This window comes from Littorina saxatilis, linkage group LG2 (genome assembly GCF_037325665.1).
Source record: "Littorina saxatilis isolate snail1 linkage group LG2, US_GU_Lsax_2.0, whole genome shotgun sequence".
In the NCBI taxonomy this organism is placed as follows: domain Eukaryota; kingdom Metazoa; phylum Mollusca; class Gastropoda; order Littorinimorpha; family Littorinidae; genus Littorina; species Littorina saxatilis.
The window spans coordinates 74,811,439-74,832,501 of NC_090246.1; the positions used below are offsets into that span (position 1 = coordinate 74,811,439).

The 21,063-nt window shown below is 41.2% G+C and overlaps 1 protein-coding gene and 1 long non-coding RNA gene across 2 annotated transcripts in view; one reads left to right on the forward strand and one right to left on the reverse strand.

Moving 5' to 3' along the window:
- LOC138959720 (DNA polymerase delta subunit 2-like) overlaps positions 1-21,063 on the forward strand; it is a 46,673-nt gene that overhangs the window by 18,480 nt on the left and 7,130 nt on the right. The window contains exons 6-9 of the mRNA XM_070331315.1: positions 2,455-2,535; positions 3,368-3,525; positions 5,277-5,404; positions 5,852-5,953. Coding sequence (XP_070187416.1) covers positions 2,455-2,535; positions 3,368-3,525; positions 5,277-5,404; positions 5,852-5,953 — 469 coding nt within the window. The remainder of the gene's footprint in view (positions 1-2,454; positions 2,536-3,367; positions 3,526-5,276; positions 5,405-5,851; positions 5,954-21,063) is intronic.
- LOC138959719 (uncharacterized) lies at positions 621-1,899 on the reverse strand. The gene is made up of 2 exons (XR_011453789.1): positions 1,118-1,899; positions 621-1,059 (listed from the first exon to the last, which is right to left on the reverse strand). It is a non-coding gene; the product is annotated as an uncharacterized lncRNA (long non-coding RNA).

Genomic DNA, 21,063 nt, shown 5'->3' on the forward strand with positions numbered 1-21,063 from the left:
ACACGTGTGTAATACAAGTTAAACCAAGCTCTTACTGGCAACCAAGAAAAAACCCACACCACCCAGCATACATACAACACAACCAAAAGTGTTAGTAATCACATCACATCACCATGTAGCATATCAAACATACAACTACACATGTCAGTCATAATATCAAATCAACATAATCAACCACACTCTTCCAGGGCTGGTCCACTCCCCAACTTTGTCTCTTTGCACGGTGTGCAAACAGTCTTTCACAAACGTCCGAAGAAATGTTAATCGTTGAAGTCCTTCTGTGGACTAACAGAGTAAAAAGAAATATTAATCACTGTAATCCTTTCTTCCCCGGATTAACAAACTAAATGGCAATGTTGACAACAAAGCCGCATCCGTCGACGTCACGCCCGGACTCCCTCCAACTTCTCACACGCCCGTCTCCTCAACACCAGCCCGCGTCCGGACTGCATGCCTGCCATCCTCTCCCTGTGCGACGGGGTCCCCTAACCTACACTAATCCTATAGCCCTAACAGTAACACCCACTACCCACCCTTGCTCCGCAGCGCCAAATGTAACCGTGTGCCAATCTACTTTCCTCTTCCGTACTGAACTCAAACACTAAAGCAGACGACACAAGTTATATTACCCAGGTTCTTTTATTCCATACGATGAAATGGGGAAAATGTGGGATAACGGGGGTTTATCTTCAAATACAACTTTCACTGTATAGGACTAAACAACTTAAAAAAAAACCAATATTCTCTCTCTTCATTCTAAAACTACATACTTCCCCTAAAAATACCCTTTAAAACACACCAAATCCTTTCCCCAAACTACACTCTACTCTAAATCCTCACTCTCAACTTTAATCCCAAAAAACCCACAATGAGACTCTAATTTAAAACAAACGAAATCTAAAAAAACAACCTAAAAAAACAATTCTTTTTAAAAAAACCAAATCTACAAAAACTCTAACAAAATCTGACCAAAATCTCTCCACTAAATCTAACTACTCTTCACTAACAAAACCTAGTCTATAAAAACAAATCTACGACCCACTAAAAAAAGAAAAAGACCTAACTAAACCCAAAAAGACCTAACTAAACCAAAAAGACCTAACTAAAAAGAAAAGACCTAACTAAACCCCGTCGCACACTCGGCCATCCTGTAAACACAGAATGCACGCCGTAAGCATACGTAAACAAATCAACAATTTCAACTACCACAAGCTAACTCATTAAACAACAAAACACATCATTCCTACCAAATAACATGCCTACAATACATATACCGTTCTCTCAAACAACGGTCTTCTAAAGCATTCACACACAAAAATCTTCCCCACCATTCCAACTCACAAAACAATCTACTTAAACATTCAAATAAATCCTCCCCCCAAGCAGCATACTATTCTTTTCACCGCCTACCCATTTACGGAAAGAAAATTGTTTTAACCTACCAGCAAAAGAATCCTCACATTCCGGAAAGATTTCCGGCCGTGACAGACATGTCACACAACAGCATTAAAAACACGCCGCACCAAATACACGTCTCCTTCCCTCAAAGATTCCAAGCAAAAGCACAGTTTTAGCGTTCACATCCTGTGCACCGGTGTCACAAGATTAACCCATTCAACTCGAGGGGTGTCAGGCAGCCCCACTTTCTTTAGTTAGTGCCTAACGTCACCTTCAACTATTCAACTTTACATCGCGGCGGAGGGAAAAAGGGAGATGGAATAAAGCCACCCGTCAATTGTTTCTTGTTCACAAAAACATTAATCACAAAATTTACTCCAGAGGCTTGTACCAAAAAAAACAATCGTTTTACCTATGCAAATTTTAGAATCGGCTATTCCGCGAGACCAATTCAATAGAAATGAAACTCGGTCTCGGAAACCTTAATGGATCCCCGATAGTATAGAGGTACCACGAGTTCACACGGATGCAGTGCATGTGTACCGTAACTGTCGTTCCCAAGCTCACACTCAAATTGCTTGATCAAACTCCAGGAAGCAATTAACTGTGCAGTGTTTTTGCTGATTGTGGTTCATTTGGATCTTTGTTTTTGGTCTATCTGTGGTCTAGCGTTTGACAGATGCAGCCTGATGCCAGAGGGGACAGCTTGGCTTAATTTTGAAGATGTCATTATGATAATGTATTGCTAATGCAAGCACCACAGTGCATCCTACCTCAACTGTGGTCTGTAGGTCTTCTGTACAGCTCAAGTGCATGTTTTATGATAGATATACATACTTGTATCACAAAACTTAATCTTTTGATTGATGTAACTGTAAGTCACATGCTTTTTGTAAGTTGTAATGTCATGGGCGACTTCAGTGCTGAGCTTTTCTTTTCATTTGTGTGTATCACTGTATGTGTGTGTGTGTATTATTGCGCAGATAGTTTTGTTGATAACGTGTCACAGTTTAATGTCAAATAGTTTCATTGGTCATCTGTTTTCTCTTATTTCAGGCAAAATATCTGACAAAGAAGTCCTCGGCAGGCAGTGTGGAAGCCATGAAAAATCTGGATGACATTATGTTCCAGTTGTCAGTAAGTACATGCAGAATACAAATAAGTAACCTATTTCATTATACCCTTGTACAAGTTCTGCTGTGGTACACTGTCTTTAGTTATTTATAACCACACTGTCTTTATTAACAGTTTTTATTGAGTCACTTGAGAAAAAGTGACTCTATGTAATCGGTCAGTGTTAGTCTGTCCGACGGCCGGCCGTCCGTAGACACCACCTTAACGTTGGACTTTTCTCGGAAACTATCAAAGCGATCGGGCTCATATTTTGTTTAGTCGTGACCCCCAATGACCTCTACACTTTAACGATGGTTTCGTTGACCTTTGACCTTTTTCAAGGTCACAGGTCAGCGTCAAAGGAAAAATTAGACATTTTATATCTTTTCTCGGAAACTATCAAAGCGATCGGGCTCATATTTTGTTTAGTCGTGACCTCCAATGACCTCTACACTTTAACGATGGTTTCGTTGACCTTTGACCTTTTTCAAGGTCACAGGTCAGCGTCAAAGGAAAAATTAGACATTTTATATCTTTGACAAAGTTCATCGGATGTGATTGAAACTTTGTAGGATTATTCTTTACATCAAAGTATTTACATCTGTAGCCTTTTACGAACGTTATCAGAAAAACAAGGGAGATAACTAGCCTTTTCTGTTCGGCAACACACAACTTAACGTTGGGCTTTTCTCGGAAACTATAAAAGTGACCGGGCTCAAATTTTATGTGAACGTGACTCATTGTGTTGTGAATAGCAATTTCTTCCTGTCCATCTGATGCCTCATATAATATTCAGAACTGCGAAAGTGACTCGATCGAGCGTTTGCTCTTCTTGTTGGTTTGTGTTTTCCCACAGGGTAATGTGGACGTAGCTCTGATGGCAGGAGAGTTTGATCCGTCCAATCACATCCTTCCGCAGCAGCCCCTTCATCGCTGCATGTTCCCCCAGTCGGCCGTCAACACAACATTTGTCAGCGTCACAAATCCACATGATTGTAGTGTGGACGGGGTCAGGTAAGTTGAAGTTCCGTAGCATTGCTGACAAGAGTTTGACAAAGGAAATGGTTCCGGGCATTGGCGATGTCATGATTCATAATGGTGGCGCTTGTGTTGGACAGACCTCGACAGTGATATGGATGGATTGGTGTTGGATTTAGTAAAGTATACCTACAATGTTGACTTGTTCTATTTCCCATTGCCCTTTAAACTTCTCTGATATGGACAATGTCCATCTTTGATGAGTCCTGTTGTTAATTTTCATTGATCTGGTTGATATTGTGATACTGTTATGATATTATATAGCTATTCTGATAGACACATGGGGAAATTCGGGGGCTGTGATTGGATGGTCTCACAGATCCCTATTGCGATCATCAAAGGATAACGCTACGGAAGTTGGTAATATTTTGCCGATATCCAAACGATATCGGCAATAACAAAGACGCATGGTTCTGGTTTCTTCCATGTGTATAAAGTACACGCATACCTCGCCAGGTTTGTTTCTGTGACTAGTCGACAGACGATGCCATTTGCTTTGTGTGTGTGTGTTTTGTTGCTTACTGTACATGACATACATTACGTGTAAAATCCAGTTCTTTAACAGGCAACAAACCTTGCAAAGTTCAAGAAGCTGCAATCTCAAGCGACCTATCTCTGATTCTAGCAGACGATTTTTCCTATGTTTAACACAAAATCAGCAAACTCTCCTGTCACATAAAACGTCCATTGTATAGTGCAATGTTGAAATGAAGTTACCGGTCTGAAACATTTAGTCGTTTCTTCTGAGACAATCATTGTTCTCTTATCATCTACAGATTTACCGCAGTCTTCATCACGCAAATCCCCAACAGAAGTCAGACTTTCGAACATAGAATATACGCAAGCAAGCATGATACGTCATGACGTCATATGATTCCTAGCATATTGACATAATGCAGGCATGAAAATTCTCCGTATTTTCCATATTTTCCGTATTTTTGAAAAAAATAAACCGTATTTTTTTTAATTTCCGTATTTTTCCGTATTTTTTTTCCTTTTTTTTCCTAGTTACAGTAAAATAGTTTTGGGGCCATGTTTGAATCCAATTTTAAGGCTCAGATAGCCCCAGATTGCACCAAATTGCACCCTTGAAAAAAAAAAAATTCCGGGGCGGCATGCCCCCGGACCCCCCTAGAACTCTTGGCGCTTCGCGCCTGCGAAACTTGGCGCTACGCGCCTTCGAATTTGGTTTTCAGTATTTTTTTTTTTTCAGTTTTCATGCCTGGTAATGCTAAACATCCGGTTATCTCGAGTCTTCTCCGTAATACATGTCCGTGGGTTTTTCAATGTTCGGTTATTTTTGTGGCTTCATGCGCAAACGGATATGCGCACTATAACCGTCGTCTGCAATCAACGACATGGACCATTCTGACGAAAACATGATTTTAACACAGAATATAATGTCAGAATAGCCATATAAACGCTATTGTGTTTTCAGCGTAGCAATAGGGTCCGATATTTAGACTCAAACAAGTATAATGCGACTCGTCTTCGACTCGTCGGCATTATATTTGTCTCGTCTAAATATCGGACCCTATTGCTACGCTGAAAACACAATAGCTGTTAATATCAGCTTCTTCTTTTAACAGATGAGAAAAATCATGCTTGCATCAAACTCAAGACAATATTTAACCATACTCAAACACCATTTTTTGTTCAAGTGTAGGCGTTTAGAGTACGGTGGTGGCACTGTAGTTATGCCTTGCTCTTTCTTCACGCTGTGACAGGATTCTGGGCACATCTGGACAGCCAGTGGACGACATCAAGCGTTACAGTGACATTGATGATTCTATGGACATTCTGGAGAAAACACTGGAATGGGGTCACCTTGCTCCCACTGCTCCTGACACACTAAGTGAGTACAGTAGAACCCCCCTTTAGGGACCTCAACAATCTGAGAAAATGAGGTCCAAAAAAGTAGGGAGTCTTTAAAAGGTTTTAAGTTTAGAGAGGCTATTTACAGAAAAAGCTCTTAATAAGGGGCAAGTCTTAAATTTGAGGGTCATAAAATGAAGGATCCACTGTACAGAGGAGCTTACAAAACTCCACAGGTCAGCTTATGATTTCAGTGACAGTTTGTCATTCTGGTGCCACGGAATTAGATATGGGAGACAAGAAGGTCCCTGACTTTCAACAGTAATACACTGTGTGAAATGCTTGCTTACCTCTCTTATGCTGCAGTTGATGAACAAGGGTTTGGATGAAGGAGGAAGGGAGGGAGGAGGTGGGGATGCAAAGAGAGGGGGAGGGGGGTGAATTTTTTCTTCTTCTCCTGATTCCATGTGTTCTTTTGTTTTTACAGGCTGCTATCCATTTTATGGACAAGACCCTTTTTTGCTGGAAGAGTGCCCTCACATTTATTTTGTGGGAAACCAGCCTGAGTTTAAGCACAAGCTGCACAAAGGTTAGTAGTTTCTTGTGTCCTGTGGCACGAGTTTTATTACTTTGTCTAAGCACCGACACAAATAATGCGCATGCACTAGCGAACACACACACTTGAGCTCATATTATGCTGTGCCCCACAAAGCACCAAATGCAGCATAAATGCTCTGTCCCACATTCACATCTGCACTTTTACAATTATCTCAGAGTCTGCATACAAACATTCACACACAGTACTGCTCTTTGATTTAATGAAGTTTTTTTCTGTGGTTGGACCAATTACAGCCGAGTCTGTCTATGCCAACCAATCAATCAATATGAGACTTATATCGCGTGTATTCCGTGGGTACAGTTCTAAGCGCAGGGATTTATTTTTATTTTTTTATGTTTTTATTTTATGCAATTTATATTGCGCACATATTCAAGGCGCAGGGATTTATTTATGCCGTGTGAGATGGAATTTTTTGACTCACATGCGAAGCAAAAGTGAGTCTATGTACTCACCCGAGTCATCCGTCCGTCCGTCCGTCCGTCCGGAAAACTTTAACGTTGGATATTTCTTGGACACTATTAAGTCTATCAACACCTGATGTGGCCTGATGGTGTATGGTTACAAGATCTCAAAAAACATGTGCAGCAACTTGACCTCACTTCAAGTTCAAGGTCACAGGGGCCGTAATTGTTGTCTTAAAAACGACCATTTTTCACATTTTCGCATTTTTTTCTGAAGTTATCGAGAATGGCAACCTTAGCTATGTATGCTATACAGGGCAATGTAAGCCCTATCTTTGGACACCAGTTTGGTTGACCTTGCTTCAAGGTCAAGGTCGCAAGGGTCCTTTAAAGTTGGATTGTATACATAGTTTGAAGTGACCTTGACCTTGAACTATGGAAGGTAACTCTTCCAAATCTACATATGTGTGAGGGAAATACATTATACTTACAAAAGTGAGTCTATATACTCACCGACATCGTCCGCCTGTCCTTCCGGGCGTCCGTCTGTGAAACCTTTAACATTGTATATTTCTTGGACACTATTAAGTCTATCAACACCAATTGTGGCCTGATGGTGTATGGTTACAAGATCTTCAGAAACATGTTTGGCAACTTGACCTCACTTCAAGGTGAAGGTCACAGGGGCCATAATTGTTGTCTTAAAAACGATTGTTTTTCACATTTTCACAGTTTTTTCTGAAGTCATTGAGAATGGCAACCTTAGCTATGTATGCTATACAGGGCAAAGTAAGCCCTATCTTTGGACACCAGTTTGGTTGACCTTGCTTCAAGGTCAAGGTCGCAAGGGTCCTTCAAATTTGAAATGTATATATTTTGAAGTGACCTTGACCTTGAACTATTGAAAATAACTCTTCCAAAACTACATATGTGTGAGGGAAATACATTATATTTTCATACTAACTCACATTAGGTTACATATCTTCAAGTTCCAAGTCAGTTTGAGTTAAACTGATATTTGTCATTTCTGAAAGAAAGATCAAGGTCTGTTCAGCATGTGAGTCGTGTGGGCTTTGCCCTTCTTGTTTACACAATACATCACAGATTCACATCGACCAGCAGATCGCAGCCATTTCGGCGCATATCCTACTTTTCACGGCCTATTATTCCAAGTCACACAGGTATTTTGGTGGACATTTTTATCTATGCCTATACAATTTTGCCAGGAAAGACCCTTTTGTCCATCGTGGGATCTTTAACGTGCAACACCCCAATGTAGTGTACACGAAGGGACCTCGGTTTTTTGTCTCATCCGAAAGACTTATAAGCACTTGAACCCACCACCTAGGTTAGGAAAGGGGGGAGAAAATTGCTAACGCCCTGACCCAGGGTCGAACTCGCAACCTCTCGCTTCCGAGCGCAAGTGCGTTACCACTCGGCCACCCAGTCCTTAACCACCCAAGCGACCGACCAAAAGTGGTTGTTATAGACAGGTGGTCACTTCGGAAAAGGTGAATTATCAGGCATGGGAATTGTCCGCCGAAAGGCAAATTTTCGCCGAGTTTTTTTTGTTGTTCCGCCGAAAAAGCAAAAGTGTCCGCCGAAAACATTAACTGGGGAGGCGAAAATGGTACTGAAAACTGAATTTAATGGCAAACTTTGAGCTCAGATGACACCAAATTGGACAATTTGGGCTCTTTGGAGAATTTTTTCTGGGGGGGGGGGGGGGGGGGGGGAGGGGCATGCCGCCAAACACCCTTAGTAAGGCTGGGCGCATTGCGCCGTCGATTTTGATATTACTTAAAAAATTTCAGCCTTTTTTACTTTTTTCAATTCCCATGCCTGAACATAACATGTAGAAGAAACATGTCTGGGATCTGTTGGAGTGGCCCTTGCGGACAGGTGGTGGCAAGGGCAGGTTCGACTGTACAATGTTTTACAGGACAATAAAGCAATGAGAAGCATATTGCTTATAAAGACCATCTGTTCTAGGATGAATAAAAAAAACCAGATTGTAAACATGGCAGAAAGCTGATGTTATTCTTATTATGACCCCAAAAAACAAGAAGGTTAAGTTTATGGAACATTTGCTAATAGACAAAAATATTATATATAACAGCTTTGCAAATTTTGAAAATTTCAGTGGCATGACCTTCAACCCATACACATGTACAAATGACCTTCGTCGTACATCTGACTAAAACCCATTCTAATGGAAGCCAAGGCTGTGTATCCTGCTGAGATAACATAAATTGGTCTGCTATGCATAATTGAACAGCGTACAGTTAATCTGATGTGTTGGAACTTGGAGATGACACCCATCAATCTCCATTAGAATGCAACCTGTGACGGTGCAAGGACGCTGGCTGTCCGTGCCTGTAGCTCACAGTGCGAGGAAACTGATGCTTTTGGCTGAGATGGCATGATATGATGACTGTATTGTTTGTCGCTAGCATACAGATTGAAGAATAGTTTTAGTTATCAGTCTTGTTTGTTGGGATGAAACGGATTACTGTTCAGTGGGACCCCCATTTTAAGACCTCCAAAAATATGACAAAACCAGGTCTTAAAAAGGAGGGAGTCTTAAAATGGAGGTAAATTTGCAGAGGTTATGAACAGAACATGTGAAAAAGTAGGGTCTTAAAATAGAGGTAGTCTTAAATTGGGGATCTTAAAACGGAGGTTCCCCTTTGTCTTGTAGCTTGATGGAAGTGTTGTTTTCTTGTTATGAAAATCAAGTGTCATAATTATTATTCCTCTTGGCAAGGGGCTATGCATAAGGCCGCCAGCAGAGTCCGCCACTGAGGTGCGTCTGCAGAAAGTCTTTCAAGGTTGCCCCAGGTCCATCCCTTCCCCCTCATCGTCTCCCATTGTCAAGTGTGTTAGGCTGTATTTGTCTGTCGAAGCATTTTCTTTGAAGACTTGAACGAGTTTGGACTTTTATGATGGTAGAACAAGCATTCTACAAATTTACACTCAATGTCATTGTGTTTTTTGTTTGTTTTTGTTGTTGTATTTTTTGTAATGAGATTCCTTTTCTTGTATTTTTATGCAGTGGTACCTGGTTCTGTCAGAGATTCTCTTGCAACCCACCTCAAATGTCCTTTCACTGCATACATTCTTTAATGATACATATTTTATCTCCCACAATTCCGAGGATTTCCTGCGTTCGCTCTCACGTAATCCCTTTCCTCTCTACATTATGGTTGATAAAACTACAATTAGACTTCACTTACTAAGGTAAGCTCGTCATAATTTTGTAATATGCCAGGGTAAGTGTACAAATCAATTATGGAGAAAAGGTGTGTGTTCGAATCCCTGTCGCTGCCGCCTGGTGGGTTAAAAGTGGAGATTTTTCCGATCTCCCAGGTCAACTTAAGTGCAGACCTGCTAGTGACTTAATCCCCTTCGTGTGTACACGCAAGCACAAGACCAAGTGCGCACGGAAAAGATCCTGTAATCCATGTCAGAGTTCGGTGGGTTATAGAAACACGAAAATACCCAGCATGAGAGATGTTCAACGTGCGGGCTACTTCACCTGCCTTGACCTCTCACCAATTCATTGTAAAGCGCTTAGAGAACGTCAAGCGCTCTATAAATCTCCCATATTATTATTATTATTAAAAGAAGTTGCCCTTTTCTCTGTGTGTCCTCTCATCAGAGCATAGCTGCCAACCCTCCCTACAAAACCGTGAAATTCCCGATTTTATGTCCAGTCCTGGATTTTCCCGAATAGTGCAAAAGTTTCACGATTAAAATTTTTTTCGAGTATAGTTATATAATGACTGGAGTGTATTTTCAAGCGCCTGTACTCGGCGTAGTTTCATTCTGAAATCTCGTTCAGCGCGAGGCTTCGTCACACAAACGCTGTGAAACTAAACGAGAATAGGCGAGATTTGTGGCTAGCGCATGCGCTTCAATCGAATGTGGATGAGAAGCAGAAGAAGAAGCAGCAGCAGACGACCACAAAATGAACAAAACAACGGTCCAGCGGCCGAAAGTCAGCCCGAAAGTTCTTGTAAAATTATGCTGTTGTGAACTGTGATGGCAACAGCAATCTCCTTCATACCCCTGGAAGGTGTAGTGTGTTGTGACTTTTGGATTGTGAAATAAACTCAAGGAAGTAACTAACATGAACTATAATTTTGGTGCTGTTGTGAACTGTGATAGCAAAAGATATCTTCCCCCACACCATTGGAAGATGTGACTGTCAAGTAGTATGAAATACTGTAGAAGGAAGCTTGACGTGCATTGGTAAGTCACTACATCTACTCTCTCTCCAGCTCATTCTTCCTTTTTTGTGACAAAATTTGCTGCCAGAAACTGGCAATTATAATCCTCAGAATGCACCAGATTGCACCATTTTGCATCCTTTTTTTCAACAAATTTTCGGCTCATTCCTCCCTATTTTTATCTCAGAAAAGTTGGCAGCTATGTCAGAGGGATCTCACAGGGTAGGTACAATGTACCACCAAATATCATCAACCAAGCATTTGCTATCTCTTAAGTCACTTCTTTGTGTTCTTTAATGATAGTTCTAATGAAAAAAGTAATTGAAGCGATTCTATCTTAAAGTTTGATATTTTTGTGAAAATGTGAGATCAGCCGTTACTGTGAAACCTGCTCTGGTTTAAATTTCATGGTTTCTTAATTTCATGCTTTCGGGATACATCAACTTTAGCAGCAATGCATTTCTGTTCTTATTTGTGAAGACCTGAAAATACAAGCAAATTACATGTTTTTGTTGTTTTGCTTTTATACTCTTTTTAATAAAAAAAATAAGGAATGCATTCACAGACATATTTTTGTTTTGTCAGCATCAATGCTACAAACCTACACATTTTTGCTGTTCCCAAAAAGGATATGTAGAGAGAGAGAAAGACACAGCACAAATGCTGTGAAAGGTTTTTAACTTTCTGAAAAGGGGGGGGGGGGGGGGGGGAAATCGAAGTTCCTGACAGGTTTCGCCGTTGAAAGCGTCAGCCTAAGAACCCCTATAAGGTTACTAATTATCTCATACACATCAGACAAAAGGGGCTTTGAGTATCTCTTTGTGCCACGGCTCAGTATGCTCCATCTCACTCCCCTGAGTAATTAAAATGTCTTGTGAAGAATCCTATAAGTGCAGCGTGTCTTGAAGAGAGCTTGACTTGTCAGCGGTTGCATGTTTTGTCAAAGAGGTCTGGCCTTGTGGTCGGTTTCTCTGTTAGGCGAGCTAAAATGTAAAGAGAAGTATTTTTTTTCTGTCTTTTGGGTGGGTTCTATTTAGCGCTTGTTTGCATATATTTGCAGTTTTTGTCATCCTCACTCTTGTTTTTGGTTGTTGTGATATTTGCCTGTCTCTAAAGATGGGTGTATATTGCTTCATACCCTGGTCGATACGAGCAAAAAGCTTGTAAACGTCAATTACACATTGATAGGCTTTCATGTAAAACTTCGAGGTCATCATGGTCGTTTGATGCCCGACTCAAGCCTCTTTGAAGCCCAACTGAGCGAAGCAACTACTACTTAGAATTGACCCTCACCACTAACAGAGACAGGTTGAGTGTGTATCAATGCGCCTCGCCAGCAGGTGTTCATTGAGCAGATTTCCTGTGTTCATCCGAATTGAACACCCATAATCTGACAAATCACAGAATCTGTTACATTCTAAACCCATCTTGATTGAACTACAATGGAGATTGTTTGTCTGTCTCTCTGTGTGTCTCTCACCAGTTTGTTCTAGCGTGTACACCTACACCTTCACTTTTTCTTGGCGAGTTGATTGTCTTGGCTTTGCTTACAATGACTAAGTTTAGTGCAATCTTCATAAATATGTGCGAGCATAGTGAAAGACCGTGGAACCTTGTGTACAGTAATCTACGGGCCTTCCTGTGATTTATTTCTTCTCTCTGTTGTTCTTTTTCTTATTGCTATGCCATTTAAGGCACTCAACTTGGCTATCTTACATACTTTTCGGATTAAAGGTTTCTGTTATATGAGTCACGTGACCGCCAGGTACCCCGAATATTAACCTGAAAAAAACCATGGTACCAATTAAAAACGCTGAAACTACAAAGTCCTGATGGGCCGAAACCCTTCCACTGAGACACTGCTGACTCAAATGAATACATAAGTAAAAAAAACAACAACAAAAACAACAACAGTGTTGGCAAATCATCTGGAAGAATTCCCATGATATGTAAAGTTTCATAAATATATGTCCAGTCGTTTTTAGTAATTGCTCTTCACGCACGCACACTCATACGCCCACATGCACCCTCTCCTCCCAATCCCAATCCCATTCTTTTTGAAACCATTTTGTCAAAATTGACAAATGTAAAAAAAAAATAAAAAAAAAGAAGAGAAGGTTATCAAGGACTGTTCGATAGTGCAGCCTAGAAGTCCAACCGTTTGATGTGAAAAATGTGCACCCCCAGGCTAGGGCTTTCTACGTGTGCACACAACGGTCGCAGAATGAAATGTTGAGAGTGATGATGATGACGACGCCTGTCTCTGTGTGTGGCGGCTATTACTGCTAATCATTTATTACTTTCCTTTGCCGCCCGCGGCGTCTGCGGTGCCGTTTGATTTGTGTTGTGTTGTGTTGTGTTGTGTTGTCCGTGAAAAGAACGGCCGTTCTTTGGGACTTGCCATTTCTGGCTGAAATGAGTGGCTTGTGTTGATTTGTGGGCTTGTGTTCGGAAATTGTTAGGGATCAAAAAAGTAGGTGATGTATGGGATGTGAGTTGCTGAGTATTAGGCTGAGTGGTGGTGGTGGTGGGTGTGGGGGCAAGGTTTGCTGGTGAAGAGAGAATGAGAGAGAGAGGAGAGTGGGAGGAAGTGTTGAAAGGAAAACGAGAGTTAAACTATGATCGATGTTAATAAAATACAAAAGTGGCTTTGAACAGCATTATGGGACGTGGCCGGGGTTTGGAGAGTGGGGAAGCTCCGGAAGGACAAATTATACACGGGTTGGCTGGTGTGTGTGTGTGAGAGAGAGAGAGAGAGAGAGAGAGAGAGAGAGAGAGAGAGAGAGAGAGAGAGAGAGAGAGAGAGAGAGGTGGTGGGGAGGGGGACAAAAAGAGGGGAAAAGAGATAGAGTTCTTATCTTAGCACTATATTCATTTCTTCCACACACACAAAAACACGTTTCAGGACAAATATGAATTGTATGCTCAAGGCCGGGAACTTTTCAACTAAACACGCGTCAGCTTCACACCGGAACCGACCGACAGTGTTATTTCGGGCTACAATTACCGATATTTCTATCACAAATGTTGTCAACAATCTCATTCTGACTGTGTTAAATGGAAGAGCGATCAGTGCAGGCAAGCATTTCGGTTGTCAGAGAAAGAGAAAAGACAGCATGCGCATGAGGTGAAACAGTTTTGATTTGCTCGCTTAGTTTGAAACATGTAGACAGAAAGACGCGCATTGATCGAGCGATAGTTTATTACACCATCTGCAAATATACGGTGGTGTATAGGTTTCACTGTGTCTGTCTGTTTGTCCACACTAGGCTTATAATAGATCTCTGGTACTTCTGGGTCGATTGATTTCTTTTATTTGAAACGGTGTTGTGTCATAGGTTACGGCTCCACAGTCCTTTTCTTTCTTTTTTTTCTTTTTCATTTCTGTGTGTGTGTGTGTGTGTGTGTGTGTGTGTGTGTGTGTGTGTGTGTGTGTGTGAGAGTGTGTAACAGTTATGTTGTATATCCGGGTAAACGTGATGTGAACAACCAGTGGTTTAACATGACACTCAGAACTCGGTGCAAGTGCGGAGGATTTTCTGCCATCGGCAAGGGAAGAACAGTTTTGAGCAAAATTGTGAAATGTCCCCTCATAAAACTCCTCTCCCGCCCCCGCTCCCCTCCCCTCCACCCACTTCTCCTGTGTCCTACGTATGTTCAGTCCATCACTCTCCTGTTCTTTTTCTTCTTTCATTCTTTTCTTTCTTTCTTTCTTTTGTGTTTGAGAAACACATTTCCTTCAGGCTATCTGTGCTTACGCTTGTCGAATTTCGTTCAAGCACTACTCGTGGCCGTCTCAAGTTACACCCGCCCGAAAAGAGAGAGAGAGAGAAAAGAGAGAGAGAGAAAAGAGAGAGAGAGAGAGAGAGAGAGAGAGTGAAAGGGAGAAAGAGAGAGAGGACGGGCACAATTGAGAAGAGGGAGAGAGAGAGAGAGGGGCACAGGGAGCGAGAGAGAGAAACAAAAGGTCCCCGGTCTGTACCTTGGAGATAAGAACAATGTGAAAAAGATAACGGGGAAGGGGGGGGGGGGGGGGGAGTGAAATGCGTCAGAACATGCGTCACTGTCCACCTCCCTCCCACCGCCCAAAGGTTTCAATGATAATCTGCAAACCGCTTGCTGCTCTGTGTGTCAGTGGGCACTGAAATAGCACGCGTTTGCCTTTTTTTGCGCACACGATTACCATGCATTTGAATAGAAGCTCTCCCAGGCTGTCGTTTGCCCTGCACTCCCATTACTAAAGATTCGTTTAATATCAATCGGCGCTAAATTTGTGCCGTTAAACGGATCTTGTCTCTGTGGGCGCATCTGGGGTAATACTGGGTCTTGTCACTACAGGCTTTTTGTCTTCCTAAAAAAGAGATCATCTGCTTATAATAATGGTGGCTGCTGCGCTCTGTATTTTTGCGGCTGTACCCGCGTCTACGAAGAAACAAGTCGCTGTGATTTTGAGGGAGAAAGCGAGCAACATTGAAAAAGAAGATTGTGACTGTATGAATATTTATGGATGCAGGCGTCGACATCGATGATTCTGCAATAGCCAGTAAAGCTCATTGGCCATTCTGTCTGTCTGTCTGTCTGTCTGTCTGTCTGTCTCTCTCTCTGTCTCTCTCTGTCTCTCTCTGTCTCTCTGTCTGTCTCTCCCTCTCCCTCTCCCTCTCTCTCTCTCTCTCTCTCTCTCTCTCTCTCTCTCTCTCTCTCTCTCTCTCTGTTTAAACAACAAATCTTTTTTTTATATTTATCAAGTTGCGAATCTAATAGTATACCAGAAGGCGACGGAGGCGAATCTAGCACCACGTAGGTCACAAGAAACGCGTGGTAAAGACTTTTTGCGGTTGATAGCAATTTTGACACTTGATACGGGATTTGAACTGTCTAGTCCTTGTATTTCTTCTTTTTATTTTTAAAATTTTTTTTACTGCAACATCTACCGCTGAACTACATTCGCCTTGTATCTGGTTTCCCAAAACTGGTATGTGTCCACAGAGCCTCTTCTTGGTACGTACAATTCTTTTTACTTTGTGTAACACCTAAAATGTTACACTAACGAAAACTACAGTGACCTTTTATTTTGTATTCTTCAGGTACTGCGGTATGTAAATTATACAAAAATCACAATGGCATTTTTGTACTCACGTGTAGCTGTATAGCAGAAAATCACATTTTCCCAAAAGGTTTCGCCAGAGGAAGCAGAATTGACAGGTCTGCGGATAATCCCTCCCCGAAGAGATGCTGCGAATTGACTGGTCTGTAATGTCCTTTGACTACAGTACAGGCTTTTTTTTTTTATCGGGAATGGAACGTGAGGTTTAGGGGAGGAAATGGCAAGAAAGTGTATATTGACGATTTTGTTGTTGTGTCTGACCCTTGGTGGACCTGAGTAGGCTGCCATTATCTTCGTCTTCAGCTCTTCCGTTCTCCGTCGCCACTCGTATTTCCCAACGGTCACATTTTTCACGCGTTAAAAAAACCAAAACCCACCATAGCCACTTAAAACAATTCTGCATCAGATGAGTCGCAAAAGCTGCAGGAGGGCTGGCATTAGAAATTGTAAAGGACAATCTTGAATTTTTTTTTTCTTTACACGTGTTTGTTAGTGTACCGATAATGGATATGCGCCAGTAAGAACAACCAAGTTCTTTTCGCGCGCACACGATGACGATAAATGACACGTAGGATGCACAACAGAAATCTTCGTCCAGTCGGACCACTCCTGCCTCAGGCTTAAGATACAAACGACTGCAAATCCTCTCAAATCCTCTCAAATCCTCTCAAAAGTACTGTGCGTGGATTCAAAAGGGAAAATGTTACATGGGCGCGGATAGCAAGTATGCGCTTGTTCCTCCACTAACCACCGCCTTGTCTCGCAATACTGTGCCGCTATAGTCAAATCAGATTTAAATCTGTTTCGACTGAATATGGCTGGAACTGCAAAACCTGAAGGCCGCTCTAAGGGGATGTGTAATTAGATGCATTGATTGGACCTGTGTCTACTTTTCACTCAAGGCCGGAAAGTCGTGAATAGCAGTATTTATCTTCACACCGGGGACGTGTTACGCCAGTTTTTGTGCCCCGCATCGTGTAAATGTGCGCTTCGTAATCAGAAACGGAAGCTGGGAATGACATCCGACGTAAAAGGAGCTGGCTATTTGAAGACACTTGGAGTCCTGTTGTGTATGAATCCTCTGCTAAGAACATAACAAAACAAGACAAAACATATAAAAGCATTTATTACAAAAATACCGCCTAACATTTGAGAGATTTTCTCTCCCTCTTATTAGTCAAAACGAGAGAGAGACAGAGACGGAGAGACAGACGCTTGGACAATTATCACGCTAAACAAGTAAAGCGAAAAATCGAGAGACAAGCTGAGTGGATAACTCCACTCGTGATGGATGCCAAGGATGCTTCGTAAGGAATAAATGAATAAATAGTAACAGATTTAAAACACAGTTTAAAAAAAACAAGTCGCGTAAGGCGAAAATACAATATTTAGTCAAGTAGCTGTCGAACTCACAGAATGAAACGCAATGCCATTTTACTCGTAGCATCGTCAGGCCACCGCTCATGGCAAAGGCAGTGAAATTGACAAGAAGAGCGGGGTAGTAGTTGCGCTAAGAAGGATAGCACGCTTTTCTGTACCTCTCTTTGTTTTAACTTTCTGAGCGTGTTTTTAATCCAAACATATCATATCTATATGTTTTTGGAATCAGGAACCGACAAGGAATAAGATGAAAGTGTTTTTAAATTGATTTGGACAATTTAATTTTGATAATAATTTTTATATATTTAATTTTCAGAGCTTGTTTTTAATCCGAATATAACATATTTATATGTTTTTGGAATCAGCAAATGATGGAGAATAAGATAAACGTAAATTTGGATCGTTTTATAAATTTTTATTTTTTTTTTTACAATTTTCAGATTTTTAATGACCAAAGTCATTAATTAATTTTTAAGCCACCTAGCTGAAATGCAATACCGAACCCCGGGCTTCGTCGAAGATTACTTGACCAAAATTTCAACCAATTTGGTTGAAAAATGAGGGCGTGACAGTGCCGCCTCAACTTTCACGAAAAGCCGGATATGACGTCATCAAAGACATTTATCAAAAAAATGAAAAAAAACGTTCGGGGATTTCATACCCAGGAACTCTCATGTCAAATTTCATAAAGATCGGTCCAGTAGTTTAGTCTGAATCGCTCTACACACACACACACACGCACGCACGCACACACACACGCACATACACCACGACCCTCGTTTCGATTCCCCCTCGATGTTAAAATATTTAGTCAATACTTGACTAAATATAAAAAGAAGGATCGGAGAGATGAAAGGTGACAAGCACCCCTGGAGGCGTGAACAAACTATTAACGCATTTTGTTCGTTAAAAAATCAGTGCACGCAATTGTTTCAAAGCAATCAGAATCTAAAAAAACAACGCAGTCCTGTTCTCTGTTTCTAACTGTAACTACAGCAAAACTGGGATCAAAAGCATGATTTTGCCGTATGAATTCGAAAGCTTCCGCGAACCTTAATTTACATTCAAGGGAAGTTGCTACATAGTTTTACTTTCGACAGCGAGAGAGTTAATTTGGTTCACTGAGATTTAATTTTGCAGTAGCATATTATTCCCTAGAGCGATCGCTGAGTTCTTGCTTTGAAAAGTAGAAGTTCACCTTGTGTTTTGAATATCTTCAGCACCTTAACGATGACGCAGGTAAAATCTTATTTTTAGTTCGGATCTTGATTTGCGCGTTACTTGCTGCCAAACCCGCCAGAATGAATCGTCTCTCTTAGTGACGATTTGGGATAATGTAACACTAGCCAAGATGTCGGTGAAGCGCCCAAACCAACCTTCAAATCTCTGAAAGCGTTGTCGTCTTTTTAGCAGAGCCTCCTTATTATTGTCAATCGGCAATCGGTCAATCAAAAAAGGATCACATGTTATTTACTGACGCATACTTACATTTTATGACAGATGGTAGATGGGGAGTATGTGTGTTTGTGTGAGTGTGTGTGTGTGTGTGTGTGTGTGTGTGTGTGTGTGTGTGTGTGTGTGTGTGTGTGTGTGTGTGTGTGTGTGTGTGTGTGTGTGTGTGTGTGTGTGTGTGTGTAAGAGAAAGCGACAGGGTGTGAATGAATGCAAATGAGCTAATATGCTGTCATACAGAAACCAAACACAACTCCGAATTTAGGTTCCCTCCACTGTATTAATCAGCTATGACAACATACACACAAATACACACAATCATGAACATAAATGTTAGGTACTCAAAAATCCAGTACTCACAGTTTTGGTAGGCAAAAAACACTCGAGATGACAATCTCGTACAAAATTGCAATGACAAAACTATCTACCCTTTACTTAGGTATAAAACTACACAACCAGTCCGTGTACTCACAGGCACATCGATATCTAGTTTACAGGTATCTACTCACGGCTCGTGTGTAGTCAACAATAATCAGTTATAGTTTCTACTACGGCAGACTTAAAACACCGTCTGCTCTGTCTACTAAAATATTCCTTATCTCTTAAGTAAGTTAAGATATTGTAGACATATTTTAATTCTGGTCATACGCAGAATTACACAGCTTCTATTGCTGTTCACTAGGAAATGTATTTTACTACTAATTCCTGCTACTGGTGACCTCGGTCTACTCAGTTTCTACCGCCCTGTGACCACTATGGTCCAACTCTACGGACAAAAATAACCGTGCACTAGCTTCTAGAAATCCCGTCGAATCTCAGCTATGCGAGTCTAAAGGGTTGATATTCCGGCGACTTCTCAGATCCATCATTCTGTCATCTGGTCACTATCGTCCTTTACACCGGTTACACGACGCACTGCACAACATAAATAGCGGACATCTTGTCTTAGATATCTGTCTGCTATGTTTAAAGTTACAGTGTTAGTCGATTCGACTTATGCGATAAACATTAACGATATTCAAATGCTTATTCCATTTACCTGTTAAGTGCTTTACTCGGGCTTCCTTTCTCCCGGTCGATTCCCGTGACAACCCCTCCCTGTCGCTGGACAGTGGTTAAGTGCAACGATAACTTCGTTGCGATTTACAAAGTCAACTCTCTCGGTGAGTGAGCTGAATTCACATTACGTGCCATACACTTCTCCACGTCTTTCTTTCTTTCTTTCTTTATTTGGTGTTTAACGTCGTTTTCAACCACGAAGGGTATATCGCGACGATTCTCTACGTCACGCTACTATCTCTCGTTAGCGCTCTCAAAGCGTGGAGGCTATCACTATCAACTTTGCCTGTCAATGTTATTCGTGATTTCCTTCACACAGGGGTGTCATACACGATAGGCCATCGACCCAGGAGAGAGAGAACTGAAAGAGAGAACTCGAACTCGAAAACTCTATTACCGAGGGATGATGAGATACTGAGAGAGACCGAGAGAGAGAGAATAAACAAAAATTGTAACAGCGAAAGTTTCACACTGAAGCTTCGAGTCGTGTTTGTTCGGCTTTGAAACATGCTCGCAACCTCATCATTAGTATTTCTCCCCGGCCAGCAGCCCTGTTGGAATGAGAGCGTACTCATGTTACCTCCCAATATTTTCACGCACTCTCGTCGTATTTCCTCATTTTGTGTCGCCTGCCAAATACTCCGGTCATATTTAGTTTTAACCTCAACATAATACCTTTTCAATGTTTAATGTAATAATTTAATAGATTGTTATATGTTGTTTACACATATCAGGAATATAGAGTTATATAATGGGGGAAACAAGTACTAAAATTAAATCAAAGAAAATAAAATTTGCATTTTGAAAAATTGTGACCAACTTCGCCGACCATAGCCGACACAAGGCGATCTGACACATCTAGGTCAAGGTTACTGTACCGCCGCACTACGCGCGCTGGCGCGAAACCGTCGTCTGCTGCTGGTTCATTTTTGCAAAAAAACTGTCTGTTTAAACAACTAACTGAAGCAGAGTTACTGAATGTGTATACTTCTGAGATGGGTATTGATTGTTCATCTTAATGCTATACAAATGGATGACATTAAACTGTAATTTAAGGCTTTTATCATTATTCCGAAAACAACATTTGTATGGAAGCCGACCTATGGCAAAACTGTATTTCTTCTCAGTTACTAGTTTTCAAAATAAGTAAAGTAATGTTGTATGAGATGGTTTAAACACTTCTTGAATATACTCCTTCACTTGATATAAGTGCTGTTTTGTCTAGATTGAGTACTTGGACAAAGCCGACATTGAGCAGGTCACAGTGCCTGATCTCTTGCAGCTCATTGAAAGCTGACTCGGTTTTGATAAAGACCAGGAATATGGTTCTAAATACACGAAGAATCAATTGGAAGACTACTATGGCGTTAAAATTGTTTTTGTCAGAGAAGAAAGGAACGCCGAATGTTTCTTTTAAAAAAAAAACAGGCAGCGAAATTCTTCGCCAATTTT